Source organism: Taudactylus pleione, unplaced genomic scaffold (genome assembly GCF_031769625.1).
Source record: "Taudactylus pleione unplaced genomic scaffold, aTauple2 ptg000810l, whole genome shotgun sequence".
NCBI classification, from domain to species: domain Eukaryota; kingdom Metazoa; phylum Chordata; class Amphibia; order Anura; family Myobatrachidae; genus Taudactylus; species Taudactylus pleione.
Window position 1 is genome coordinate 518305 of NW_028285212.1, and position 13934 is coordinate 532238.

Below are 13934 nucleotides of genomic sequence, written 5' to 3' on the forward strand. Positions count from 1 at the left end.
ATTTTTCATTCATCGTTGAAAAAATCGTTAATTACACTTAAAAAATCGTTAACTTTTTCAAAGGAAACGCTCAACGAAAATCGTTCACTAACAAAATCGTTGTGTGTATATAGGGGTTGTTTCTTCTACCGGAGCTCCGGGGGTAATGTTTACAGTGACTGTATGTTTACTTGGAATAACTGAAGCAGATGTATTAAATAGAGTTATTAGTTTAGGGCCAATAGTTAATGAGTGGCTTTCTCATGAGAAATATACCTATTTTAGCAGTGGAGCAGAAGGCGAGCATTCCCCGTGATTGTTTCTGGAACTATAGATCCTATCCAAGTAGTATCCTATTTTTTTACATTAAATAACCTAGTTGCATTTCCAAGTGGCTTTTGTGGTGAAAATGTGTTTTTTACAGTGATTTGTGCTGCGTGTACACCAAAAAATGTTGATCATCGCTCTCTATTGAACTGCCCACCATTGTCTAATCTTGACAATAATGGTTGTAAAGCTACTCGTGAGTTTGTGGTTTTGCTTGGACACAGACTCTTGCTTTTCAGGGCCCTATAGTATTTTGAAAATGATGAGTAAGGCATGTAATTGAGTTAATAGTATCAAATTGTCTATGCAAATAAAATTATTCTGTAGCTTTTATATGAGGAAACCATCACCTCTAGAGTTGCAAACGAATGTTTGTCACTGGATTCAATTCTTCTGTGTCTGCAGACTATTCTGTGCATCTGACACAGTGGAATATACTCATGCAGGTGAAACGCGTGGATTGGATGTGCACACATTGGAGCTGTGTAACTTTCCTTTCATCCTCCTTTTCATCACTTTCCACTCCTCAATAGGTGTGTTGGTTTTTGTATAGTTCTGCATTAACCTTTCATTGCTAGGCATATACAGTATTCTCTCATTCAAACTGGAGTTGTTTTTTCATTCAGAGTTCTTCAAACATCTACAGACTTTCATTGTTTGGTATTTTTATACTAAAATACATAGGGTGTAACCAAATTGTACTGCAAGCTAATATTACCGTATAGCAGTGGTTCTCAAACTCTGTCCTCAGGACCCCAAACAGGTCACATTTCTCTTTCATCCACTAGGGGACACTGGAGGTGCTTACGCTGGGTATAGAGGCGTGGATAACTGGAGCCGGCACTTTAAATAATTTAGAAGTGTGAAGCTCCTCCCCCTCTATGCCCCATCAGCCCTCAGTTTAGAAAATGTGCCTCTAGGAGCTGGTCACTAAGGGTTCTACAGGAGGCTATCCAGTCTCTAGTAGTATCATCTGTGCTAGTCCCAGTTCCAGAACATCAACGAGGTATGGGGTTTTACTCAAACTATCAGACTCTAATCCAACACGGTTGGATAATAAACTTCAAGAAATCAAATCTCAGTCCGTCCCAGAAGCTCATGTTTCTGGGCATGATCTTAGATACGGCATCAGAGAGGATCTTCCTTCCAGTAGACAAGGCCCGGGATATCCGGTTGTTAGTTCAGCTGGTCCTCAGACCAAAGAGGGTGTCCCTCCTTCTTTGTCTGCGTCTCCAGGGGAAGATGGTAGCGGCCTTCGAGGCAATACAGTTCGGGCGGTTCCACTCCAGGGTCTTTCAGCTGGACCTACTAACACAGGGGTCAGGGTCTCATCTGCTCCTACATCGCCAGATCCGTCTGAGCCCAGCTACCAGAGTGGCCCTTCTCTGGTGACACAATCCAACAATCTTCTTGCGGGCCGGACATTCGGAGTGTGAGACTGGATCATCGTAACAACGGATGCCAGCCTTCGAGGATGGGGTGCTGTAGTCCTCGATTATCATTTACAGGGTCGATGGTCCCCTCTAGAACAAAAGTGGCCCATAAATGTGTTGGAACTCAGAGCGATCTACAATGCTCTGATAGAAGCAACAGAGTTTCTAAGAACTCGTCCGGTAAGAGTTCAGTCCGACAACGCGACGGCCGTCGCGTACATCAACCGCCAAGGAGGGACTCGGAGTCGCATGGCCATGCGAGAAGTAACTCAGATTCTCAGGTGGGCCGAAAGCCAGTCAGTAATCCTGTCGGCGGTATTCATCCCGGGTGTGGACAACTGGGAAGCAGATTACCTAAGCCGACAGGATATCCACCCCAGGGAATGGATGCTTCATCCAGACGTGTTCAACGCGCTGATATGTCGATGGGGATGTCCTCAGGTGGACCTCATGGCGTCACGATTGAATCGTCAGCTCCCGGTATACGTGTCAAGAACTCGAGATCCGCAGGCAGTGGCAGTAGACGCTCTGACAGTTCCATGGAACTATGACTTGGTTTACCTCTTTCCTCCGATTCCACTTCTTCCTCGACTGCTAAAAAGGATAAAACACGAGTCAGCCTCTGTCATTCTCGTGGCTCCGAACTGGCCTCGGAGGAGTTGGTTCGCGGACCTTCGGTCCCTATTGTTAGACGATCCGTGGCCCCTTCCTCTGCGCCCGGATCTGCTACAGCAAGGTCCTTTAGTACACCCCAACCTAGCACAACTGCGTTTAACGGGGTGGCTCTTGAAACCGATATCTTAAGACGTAGAGGAATCCCAGACTCTGTCATTCCCACCATGGAAACCAGTTTCGGCTGCGCATTATCATCGCATCTGACGTTCTTATATCTCGTGGTGTTCCAGTCGGGATCTTCCATCTAGGACTTTTCGGTTGTCCCGGTTTCTTCTTTTTCTTCAGACGGGTCTGGATTCTGGCCTTCGGCTTGGAACTTTAAAAGTGCAGGTTTCTGCCCTTTCCATTTTCTTTCAATGGAAATTGGCCCTCATTCCTGAGGTGCAGATGTTTCTTCAGGGGGTCTTGCGGGTGCAACCTCCTTTTGTACCTCCGATTGCTCCCTGGGACTTGAACTTAGTGCTTTTGTTTCTTCAGTCGTCCAGGTTTGAACCTTTTGGAAGAGGTTGATATTAAGTACTTATCTTTGAAGACTGTCCTTCTCTTGGCTCTAGCTTCGGCTCGTAGAGATTCGGAATTGGGTGCTCTGTCCCATAATCCACCTTACCTTGTGTTTCATGCTGATAGGGTGGAACTCCGGACGGTAGCCGCCTTCCTTCCCAAGGTAGTGTCGGCTTTTCATATTAATCAGCCTATTGTGGTACCGTCTTTGGTGGAGGACTCTGGTGGTTCTTCTACCTTGGATGTGGTTAGAGCTCTCCGCATCTATGTTGACAGGACTGCTTCCCTCCGTAAGTCTGAGTCACTTTTTGTCCTCTATGATGCGGTTCAAGGGGTTGGCCAGCGTCTAAGCAGACTTTGGCACGTTGGATCCGACTGACTATTCATCAGGCTTATGTTGGTGCCGGACGCCGGCCTCCTTCGTCCATTTCGGCTCATTCCACACGTTCTGTGGGTGCGTCCTGGGCGGCTGGTAGGGGAGCCTCCACGTCACAGTTGTGCCGTGTGGCCACTTGGTCTTCTGTGCACACGTTTGTCAAGTTTTACAAATTTGATACGTTCGCGGTTTCGGCATCCCGTTTTGGCCGTCTTGTTCTGCAGGCCCCGCAGAGCGCTCCCGCCCGTGGGGAAAACTTTGGGACGTCCCCAGCGTAAGCACCTCCAGTGTCTCCTAGTGCATGAAAGAGAAAATGGGATTTTGGTACCTACCGGTAAATCCTTTTCTCTGATTCCACAGGGGACACTGGACGCCCACCTCTGCGCTCTTAGCCTGCCTGTTCGGTTTGTTCCATATGTTGTATATTTTGATTGTTGTGTGTTCTCTTCCTTTTTACTCCGCTTGTACTCCATCTGCTCTCGGTCTTCATTTTCTAAACTGAGGGCTGATGGGGCATAGAGGGGGAGGAGCTTCACACTTCTAAATTATTTAAAGTGCCGGCTCCAGTTATCCACGCCTCTATACCCAGCGTAAGCACCTCCAGTGTCCCCTGTGGAATCAGAGAAAAGGATTTACCGGTAGGTACCAAAATCCCATTTGTCCGGGTCACCCAGCAGGAGCACAGGTGTAGCCATTTCTCATTGACCCATTTTAAAAGATCCACAGGTGGAGCTAATTATTTCACTTCTGATTCTGTGAGGAGACTTGGAAAACATGCACTGTTTGGGGTCCTGAGGATCGAGTTTGAGAACCTATGCCGTATAAGTGCAGTGCCATTTTGGCGTCCTTTTAATAATATGCCAATTTCACAGCATTGTACACCAAAATTAACACACCCCTCTTATGAAACTGAACATACAAACTTTTGTATCAAATGCATTATGTGCAGCTTTCCATCTTCTAACCGCGCCTATTGCATCACGATACGAACTACAGTGATCGGACTTTCTCATGTGGATTTTTCCCCTAATAAGGAAAGTTTTAGCTCAAGAGGCAACCAAAGCATTAGCCTTTGCTCCACGTAATCCGCTACTAGATTAAGAAGACCTAAAATAACTTCTGCCTTAAAATGTCCTTTGAAGACCACTGACCATTTTGGTCAATAGTCTTAATCATAAACCTTACATAGCCTTAATATTAGTCTCATTAGTCCTAAATCAGGCCTGAAACAATCCTAAAGTCATGAGCTGTAGTTGTAACCTAGCCCAAGATCTAGAAATCTGAACAGGCTAGATCTTGCCCTTCTAAGGTAAGAAACCCCCACATACAGCCCTGATTTGTGCTATTAGAAATGAATGTACTCACTACTAGGATGAATTTGAAAGTCTCTAGTGAGAAGTGATTACAATATAGCTATGTGTAGCGCTATTAAATTAATGAATACAAAAATATTGCATTATTTGTGTATCTTTGTGTGTTACTCTGAATAAGTTACCAGTGAATAATTACAGCTTTTTTAAAGGCAAATATGCAGCATACGCACATCATTGTTTTAAATTCAAACTGCAAATATCCTATATCACTGATTATTTATATATGGGTGTGATATGTATTACCGCCGGTTCAAATCCCGACAGCGGCTGCCCGACAAAGGAGGAAATCCCGATCGTCCTAAAGGTAACTATAAACTAATCTAATTCTATCCCCTAACCCTCCTTTTAGGATGCCTAACCCTAACCTCCCCCCTGTGCCTAACCCTAACTCCTCCTCTAAATGCCTAAACCTAAGTCCCCCAGGGGGGTGCCTAACCTCCTCCCGGGGGTGCCTAACCCTCCCTCCCCCTAGCCTAACCATAACCTCCCGGGGGGGTGCCTAACTCTAAGTCCCCCCCCCGGGAGCCCTAAACCTAACACCCCTCCCTGCGGGTGTCCGCTGCAGCGCCCGGCATCACTTTCGATCGGGATGCCGGGCGCCGGTCTCCCAGTGTCGGTAAAATGACAGGCGTCTAGATTTAAACGCCTGTCATTCAACCCTCGCCGAGATTAAGTAGTCTAGAAGCCGGCGGTCGGCATTTAGACCGTCTGCTTCCAGACTACATCCCATATATATAACTATAACATACACATATATTAAAATAAAAAGTGTCAGAAAAAACTGACCATTGGAACCTTAAGCTGGGTACACACCTAAAGATATTCTGTCCAACCATACAACTAGTTGATTGGTTGGAATGAAAATCTGGTAACGTATGGGAGTAAATGATGATCAGCAATTTGCTCCTAAATGCCAGAAAACAGATGAAAATGGTCGTCAGACAAGTTTGTTAAATGTTTGATCTAAACCAGTGGTTCTCAAACTCGGTCCTCAGGACCCCACACAGGTCACGTTTTGCAGGTCACCCAGCAGGAGCACAGGTGTATTCATTACTCACTGACACATTTAAAAAGATCTACAGGTAGAGCTAATTATTTCACTTGTAATTCTATGAGGACACCTGGAAAACATGCACTGTTTGGGGTCCTGAGGACCGAGTTTGAGAACCTGTGATCTAAACAATTTGTTCAAATAAGTTTTTGACCATTTTCCGGCATTTGGGAGCAAATTGCTGATTGTCATTTGCTTTCATACCTTACCAGATTTTCAGCTAATTGGATGGTTGGACAGAAAATCTTTAGGTGTGTACCCAGTTTTAGATTACTCCTAAATCCTCTTTTCTTTTTTTTTTTAAATATTTTTTGCCCTGAAATTTGTCGTGCAGCACCGAGCATCAGTTCTACCTGTCCATGCCAAATTTCTGCTCGGTACCTCCAATAGTTTTTGAGGTATAGCCCCTTAAACACCATGCCCCCCCCCCCTCGGGAGTTTTCTATGGGAGAATGCAGTTTTATTTCGATTCAGTGTGTGTGTATGTGCGTGTATGTATGTATGTGTATGTATATATTATATTTACATGCACACAAGTAAAGCTGGCACTCCACAATAATATTAAAAAAAAATTTGAAGAAGGCTAAATAGTTATTTATATTGTAACAACAAAAAAGAGCTATTGAAAGAAAATGCAAAGTTGTTTTTTTTCTAAGTGTTGCAGTAATGATTGCTATTGCTCGCTAAAGGTTACGGGCCTGATTCAGACTTGGTGAAACCATGCTGCACTGCAGGTGGGGCAGATTTAAAATGTGAAGAGAGTTAGAGGAGTGTTTCCAAACTGACATCTAAATTGTAGAGTAATAATAAAGCTGTGCAGTATTTGTGGGCTACATGCTAAAGCAGCCAGTATTTACACTACAAGTAAAAAAAAAAAGTATGTATTTACACCCCTTGCATTGCAACATGGTTTGTTCAGGTTCTCAGTTGAGAGAGATCTCACTCTATTCCCAAGTCTGAATCAGGCCCTATGGTCATACATCATTTCTGACAGTTGGTCATTTTAAGCAATCACTAGCACATTATCCATTTATTAATGGATTGCTATTTATATTATCTTGTTTTGTTTCTTTGAATACTAATTCATAAAACAAAAAAACACACAATTAGTGATGTGAGGAGCTTTTCAAAGGCAATGTGTCTCCTGTTTTTTATCCAATGTGTAACTGCTGATAAAATTGTTGTAAGAATAACTATTTGGAATTAGTATAGGACCACATGCAAAATGGTTAGCAACAATCCATATTTGAATGAACAATGAATGACATCTTGTAAGAACTTTAGGACGTAAGGGACCTAAATTCAGTATTGAGGTTATGTCCGATCTCTGGAGCAGCGAGTCGTCATCTAATATTTTGTTGGTATTATCAGGGAAGTGGGTATTTGACGACAGTTGACATTGTCTGTGGCATTCAATCTTATTGAGAGTTTTCGGGAATTTCTTGCAGTGGAAAAACAAATTCAATTTGCATTACATGTTTAAAACTATATGCAGAATAAATGCGTTTTTAAAACAATGTATATAAAAGGCACACGATAGCCTGTCCAAGCCATGGCAAATCTCCATTAATCTTAGTGTACATACTGTTTTGCACAACATCCTTACATGAAAATGAGCCTCGGCTGCTTATTTAGATGACAACGTCCCAAGATACTGCAATCTTTTAGGGTAGTTATAATTAAAAGACCACCTGAGTGTCTAATAGAAAGCAGTCCCCTGCGGGAGTGTACTACTAGTCCCTGTGCATTACAGGAAAGCACAAGTCTGTATTGAGCCAGTTGTCCTCACAACTGTAAAACAAAAGAGGAATTCAAACTGTGGCCAGTACTTGATACCTGACACTACAGTGTGTGAGCATGCCTGCCTGATAAATCTTATCTAACTCCAGCATATCTTGAAGAATAGGGTTATTTGTCACTGTAGGTGAACTCTGGAGTTCTAGACAGATTAGTCACATCTAGACAGAATCTACATTGTCAGGCTGCCGGTGACACATTTTAGGGCGGATGAGTTAACGGTGTCTCCAACTACGTAAATTTCAAATTAGTTGACATATCAAACCAATTTACATTACTTATAATAATGTGCTTTGGTTGGGAGTCCCATTTTGAGGTATTTATTTATTACTGACTTGGATCAGCAGGACAGGCACATGTGGAAGGCTCCCATGTCACCTGGTTATCCCGGAGAAGTCCATGAGCTAAATGTAATAGCCCCATATTTTTCCAATCAAACTTTTTCTGTTTTTCTTGTGAAGTTGGAAGATCTTAAACTAGGTTATAAATGACAGAAATGTACTTCTCATTATTATTCTTTTTACTCAATAAAGTTGGGATATAATAGCCCGTGCACATTAAGGTATAGCCTGAAATTCTGTTTGATTATGTACCATGGGTCAACAATGTGTAGCACTTAAGTTACCTAACCATACTGTGGACTGTGGGATGATTCTTGACCGTGAACAAACTCTTATGGGTGTTTTAAAGTTTTAAATTTCAAATTTGAGAGTTCTACGGATGGGGATGGTGACTGATTATAGCCTCAGCCACCCCTAAGTCCTAATGTACACTTTCATGGCCAGCATAATATTAGTTGCAGTGCACTACCGGAATTGTAACTTTAAAAATAACTCCACTAAAACCAAAATAAAATGTTGTACTGTAGTTGGGTAAAGTTATTTAAGATATGAAAAATACAAAGGTATTAGGTATTTATATCTACATTGTGACCATGTGAGTCGACAGGTCTGAGCTTAATCAGAGTGCAGGTGACATTGAAAATGTGTATTTATTTCTATGTTTTGGTACAGTATTATTTACAGGTATTTTGTGAATACTATAAAATACCTGTTTAAATGTGGCCGATTTGATTTTGAAAAAAAATTATAATAAAAAAAAAAAAAAAAAAAAAAGTAAATATGCAAATATATGTTAATTTTAAAACCTGAGCATGCGAAGTCCAATAGTCTTGTTACACATAAGCCATTTCTCTTTCAGCTCTTGTAGTGTTAACCAGCTGCACAGCTCTTGCAGAAACCATGTAGGGCTTTAATGGTTTTCTAACAGTTGTGCTTTCTTCTACAGAGAACTTCTCTTCTCGATCCCAGTACAGTTCTGTGCCAACTTCCTACAGCTCCCGCTCACAGGTCCTCGGCTCCGATCAAAGGATATCTGTAAGTTCCTGCAGATGGAGCCTGATGGGGTGGGGTGACCATTATTCATCACTGTACATACAGCACATGAGTATCCTGTAACCTGTTTTCTTTATAATCCACTGCAAACACTATCTTCATGGTAGTCTCCTAGGAATTTTGGAACTAGTGTTTCCACTTTACATTAAGATGTCCGGTTTTTCAGGTATAGTTGTACTATTCAGGAAAACAAGTGTTAATCTTAATTAATTACAAAAAATACCAAAACACTTTTATTTACAATACTAACATTTTAATCAGTGGCTTAAATGCAGCTATTATTAATTCTCATTTGACCAGTGCAGAGGTTGACTGTCAATTGAAACAAATCTATATTGTATAGGGTGGTTTGATGCATGTGTCTTATAGAGCTTTTATTGATTTGACTTTTTTTTTTTTTTTTTCAGTCTGCTCGCTCAGTTGGATATGGCACAGCTGGGGGCATGCGATCAGGCTACTCCTCCCGGTCTGCTGCGGATGTGGGGGCAACACAACGAATCAGTGTGGCACCACAGCAACAACGAGCATATGCCACCTCCCGGCCAACCTCCTACCATGAGCGAGTGTATCCAGCCCGCCGTGAATATGATACCATGTCACTGCGGTCTTTGCGTATTGGAGATGGCGATGAGCGATATGACCAAGGGGCATCTTCTCAATCCGCTTACTACAGCCGCCAAAACTCTTCTGCTAGTGCTGCACCGGTACTACAAAGGTCTCTCTCTGGAAACCTTGTCCAGGATGGTGGCACCTCATGGGTTGAACGAGCAGAGGTGGCACAGACTCGAACAATCAGGGCACCTGCCATGCGCACCTTACAGCGATTCCAAAGTAACAACCGTGCCCGCATGGCATCCGGGTCTTATGGCACCCTGAATTCAGTCAACCAGCAGCAAATGCAACAGTCAGGTGGTGTGGGCTCCACCTATGTGACCAATATGATGGAACAGACCTCTAGGGCGCCCTCTGTGCGGAGCCTGGCGGAGTCTTCACACCAACTGCAAGAGATGAGGGGCATGGATGTGTTTGATGGAAACAAGAGCTTGATGAGTCAGCATTCATTTACTAGTGGGTAAGTGGCATGCATAAAATATGAGCAAATAGACAATTCCAGCACATTAAGAACTGCAGTGTCACAAAAGAGGAACATACCTACAGTGTTAAATGCCAGACTTTATAAAGTATACACATGTTCAGTACTACATACAGGCTTATGTATGCATAGATTAGTTTCCTTCTCTGCATGTTTGCATTAATTAACATGACTGGCTAAGAGATAATCAATTATCATACAAAGGAGTCAATTCATTTACAGGCGATGTGAAACTGAACATCGCTGTCATGTTCGGCGGCGCACATCTCCACCATATACGGTAATCGATACATCGGCAATTTTCCTGTACACCTCCTGTGCAAGACAAAATCAGCAGTAATTGAATTGACCCCTTAGACTCTAATGCAACAGTTTAGTGTAGGAATTAACAGGATACTTCTACATTTTACTGAACAACTAATTTTCCAACAGAGTGACATTGGTTTATTAAATCAAAAGTCCCCTGCAAGACACAACTTTTTAAAAGCAAGTTGTTTCAGTAAAACCACCAGATAAGAAGCAAAAAAATGTAGCTGGTCATTGCAGAATGTGCACTATCAAAGTGAAAGCAGAGGCAAATGAATGAATGCAGTACTGCGTGGGGGCTGTGTGTCCTTTATAGGTCATATCTTAAAAACGTTAAGTAGGTTATAGTGTCAGAATAGAGATAATACGCATGTGTGTGACATCACTTTAGCACTTTTCTTTGTGCCTGGCGTAAAATAAGAAATAGCACTGGCCAGGGGCGTTTTAAGCGAGGAGAGAACCCGAGTGCAGCCTCAGTGTGGGCCCCCTCCTCTCTGGCAGCACAGTGGATTCTGGCTTAATGCCTGAATTTAATGCACATGCACGGGAGCTCCGGGAAAATGGCGGCATTGCTTTATTTCCGGGGACATCTCTACTGCGCATGCGCAAATCAACGAGAAAATGGCGGACACCATTTGTCCCTGTGATTTTTGCTGCTCTGCAGGCCTGGAGCTTCAGCACAGCAATCTGGAGACTGCAGAGAGGTCATTCTAACTATATATGGGTGCGGTTTGGGCCCCCCTGGTTTCTAGGGGCCAGTGTGCACCGCACACTTTGCACTCATTATAGATACGCAGTTGGTAGCAACAATTCTAAGCATGATCAGCCTTGTGATTCCAGTGTAATATAAATGTTTGCCATGGAGATAAATGATCTCCAGCAGAGGTCTAGATGCATTCCTTATAGAATAATATCTGTGTGGGTGCTTCTATGATGCAATTCTGATACAGGTGATGTCACCATATACTAATGATGACTTTCCATGTTGATGTTTAGGTTCGATGATATAGACATGCCGACAGCTGTGAAATATCTAATGGCAAGCGATCCCAACCTACAGGTCCTAGGAGCGGCTTACATACAGCATCGATGCTACAGTGATACCGAAGCCAAAAAACAAGTGAGTCTTTGTTTTAATGCATTCTGAGCAAGGGCTTAAATACCTAATAACATGGCTGATTCCCTTTCCAATGCCGTATTACATTTTAGTTTTGATCCACTTTTTGTGCTATGTATTTTCTAGGCTCGTACGTACCAGGCTATTCCCAAACTGGTTAAACTGTTTAATCACCCAAACCAAGAAGTGCAGCGTCATGCCACCGGTGCAATGCGCAACCTCATCTATGACAGTCCTGAGAACAAAATGACTTTGGTGGAGGAAAATGGGGTGTATGAGCTTCTACAGGCTCTGAAAGAACAAGATGATGAGCTCAAGAAAAATGTAACAGGTACTTTTTTTTTTTTTTTGTCTTTCTTTCGTCCCTACATGTCTGTGCAATTGCTCGAAGTTCACCAAGTACAAAGGGAATATGATCTATATAAAGAATGAAACACAAAGTTCTTCAGAGCAAAACAGTGAAAGAGGTCCTCTCCTAAAAATCAATAATTGGGATATAAGCACTGTAATAGCTGTGTTTTATGGGAACTTATGTTTATGTTTGACAGATAAGACTTTAATCCTGGCTTACAGGTATCGTACAACTAGGGATCATTTAGACTTTGGGGCAGAGGATTACAGAGGAAGAAAACTCTAATACAAGAACAGGCAGTAGAAACATAAATTCTACAGCCAAGGTTTCAGTGAACATTCTATGCACATTGGGGCTGATTCTGATTGGGAGCAAAGCAAACAAAGAAAAAAGCAAGTAACTTCGTATTTACTCTGCATGCAAAAATACAATCTTCTCTTGCATGTAGCACACAAATATTGGACAACTTTATTTTTTTTACTGCAAATTAGGTTTCAGTGCGGACACACCCCTCCCAAATCTAATCTCTCTCCAACTTCAGAATCAGCCCCTATAAGAGTTAAAACAATGCAAGTGAATGATTTTTTTGTAAGTGACATTGTTGGTCAATAGTATGATAGGTTAGTATGTTAGGTTTATCTATCTACACTTATAGACACTTCACATGTTTTTATTGATCCTAACCATGATGAGAGGAAATTAAAGCAATATCCAAATTATAAGAAATTATTTAAAATTATATCATACTTTTTCTGCAAGTTAATAAATACCCGGAAAGCTTATTAATATATTGGTTCTGCATGAGTGGATGTTGCTGTTCCCACCATTACCAGTTTTCCCTACCCATATACTGTATGGGTAGGGAAAACCTAAATCCCCTAAATCAAAAACCCAGCACAGCACAAATCAATATGATGATGTACTGTGGTGAAGCAGAAAGTAATTCAAACCAATTTTTAATACACACCAGGCTGGAAGAAGCCACACACATACTATTATGACCAGGAATAATGAGGGCTGTTGTAGAAGTTCCTTTTTGTGTACAAGGGATGGCTAGCAAGTGTTGACTAAAGCTGGGTACACACTAGGTCGATGATCAATTTGATAAGTGTATACACACTTACCAATTTGTCTGCATGATGTGCCATGCTTGCAGCTCAAATGGGTGGGCATTTAAATTGCCCGCCCAGTTGAGCTGTCAATCACCGCCGGGTCCCGCAGCATGGGTACGGGCGATCGGCGGGTTGCACGTACCCACCAGCAGATGACCGATACATCTTTCAGATATATATCCGCCATCTTCTTTGCTGCATGGCAGATTAGATATTTCTGTGAACGATGTCGATCAGACATATCCGCTGTACACACCCGGCGATGCACTATAGATCTATCTATCAGTGTGTACCCAGCTTTAGGGGTCAAACATAAGCAAGTGTCCCAGGTTTTACTACTAGCATGCCACAATGGAAAAATGGATGTGCTGATAACCATGTGCCTGTGGTTTGAGATAGATATATATATATATATATATATATATATATCTATCTATCAATGAAACAAACAAATTGTGATATTAACGATATAATCTTATACAAAAGGACCTCCTGATATTTAGCAAACTCTGAAAACTGAAAGTTTTCGGCGTTTGCTGCCGAGAACAAGCACCAGCCTCAGACAGCGCTTGTTCTCTGATCTCCGCTCCTTCCTATGTGAAGGAGTTCCAGGGATGCAAAGAGGGATCCGTCCCCCCGCCTCCTCACTACCTCCCCAGCGGCTGTGCACATGTGTGACCTCAGGTCAGGCATGCGTAGCCTGGACGACGGGGAGGAGGTAAGTAACACAGCTACAGAAGTAGCTGCGATACTAACCGAGGGGACAGCTGCTTTTCAGAGCATATGTCCCCGCACCAGAGTAATGATAAATTGCATCGGTGTCATGTTTCCTCCGCTGCGAGTTGGATACTTAAGTATCCCTCGCAACGAGTTCAATACTTCATCATCAGAGACCATACGGCCTCCGATGATAAATAGGCTCCAGGTATTATAGTGACTACTGTTCAATAGCAACCCTGTCCTGGGGGGCACAGTAACGTGTAGACCTCCAGAACTCTGGTGGCTTTATAACACATTAGCCACATAAATCAGACCCCAGATGAGCCCT

General features: G+C 42.6%; 1 protein-coding gene across 1 annotated transcript in view; it reads left to right on the forward strand.

The window, feature by feature from the left end:
- The window catches only part of PKP3 (plakophilin 3), a 59218-nt gene that overhangs the window by 31799 nt on the left and 13485 nt on the right, over positions 1-13934 (forward strand). The window contains exons 2-5 of the mRNA XM_088458145.1: positions 8800-8888; positions 9314-9978; positions 11302-11425; positions 11549-11753. Of these exons, the coding sequence (XP_088314271.1) occupies positions 8800-8888; positions 9314-9978; positions 11302-11425; positions 11549-11753 (1083 nt within the window). The remainder of the gene's footprint in view (positions 1-8799; positions 8889-9313; positions 9979-11301; positions 11426-11548; positions 11754-13934) is intronic.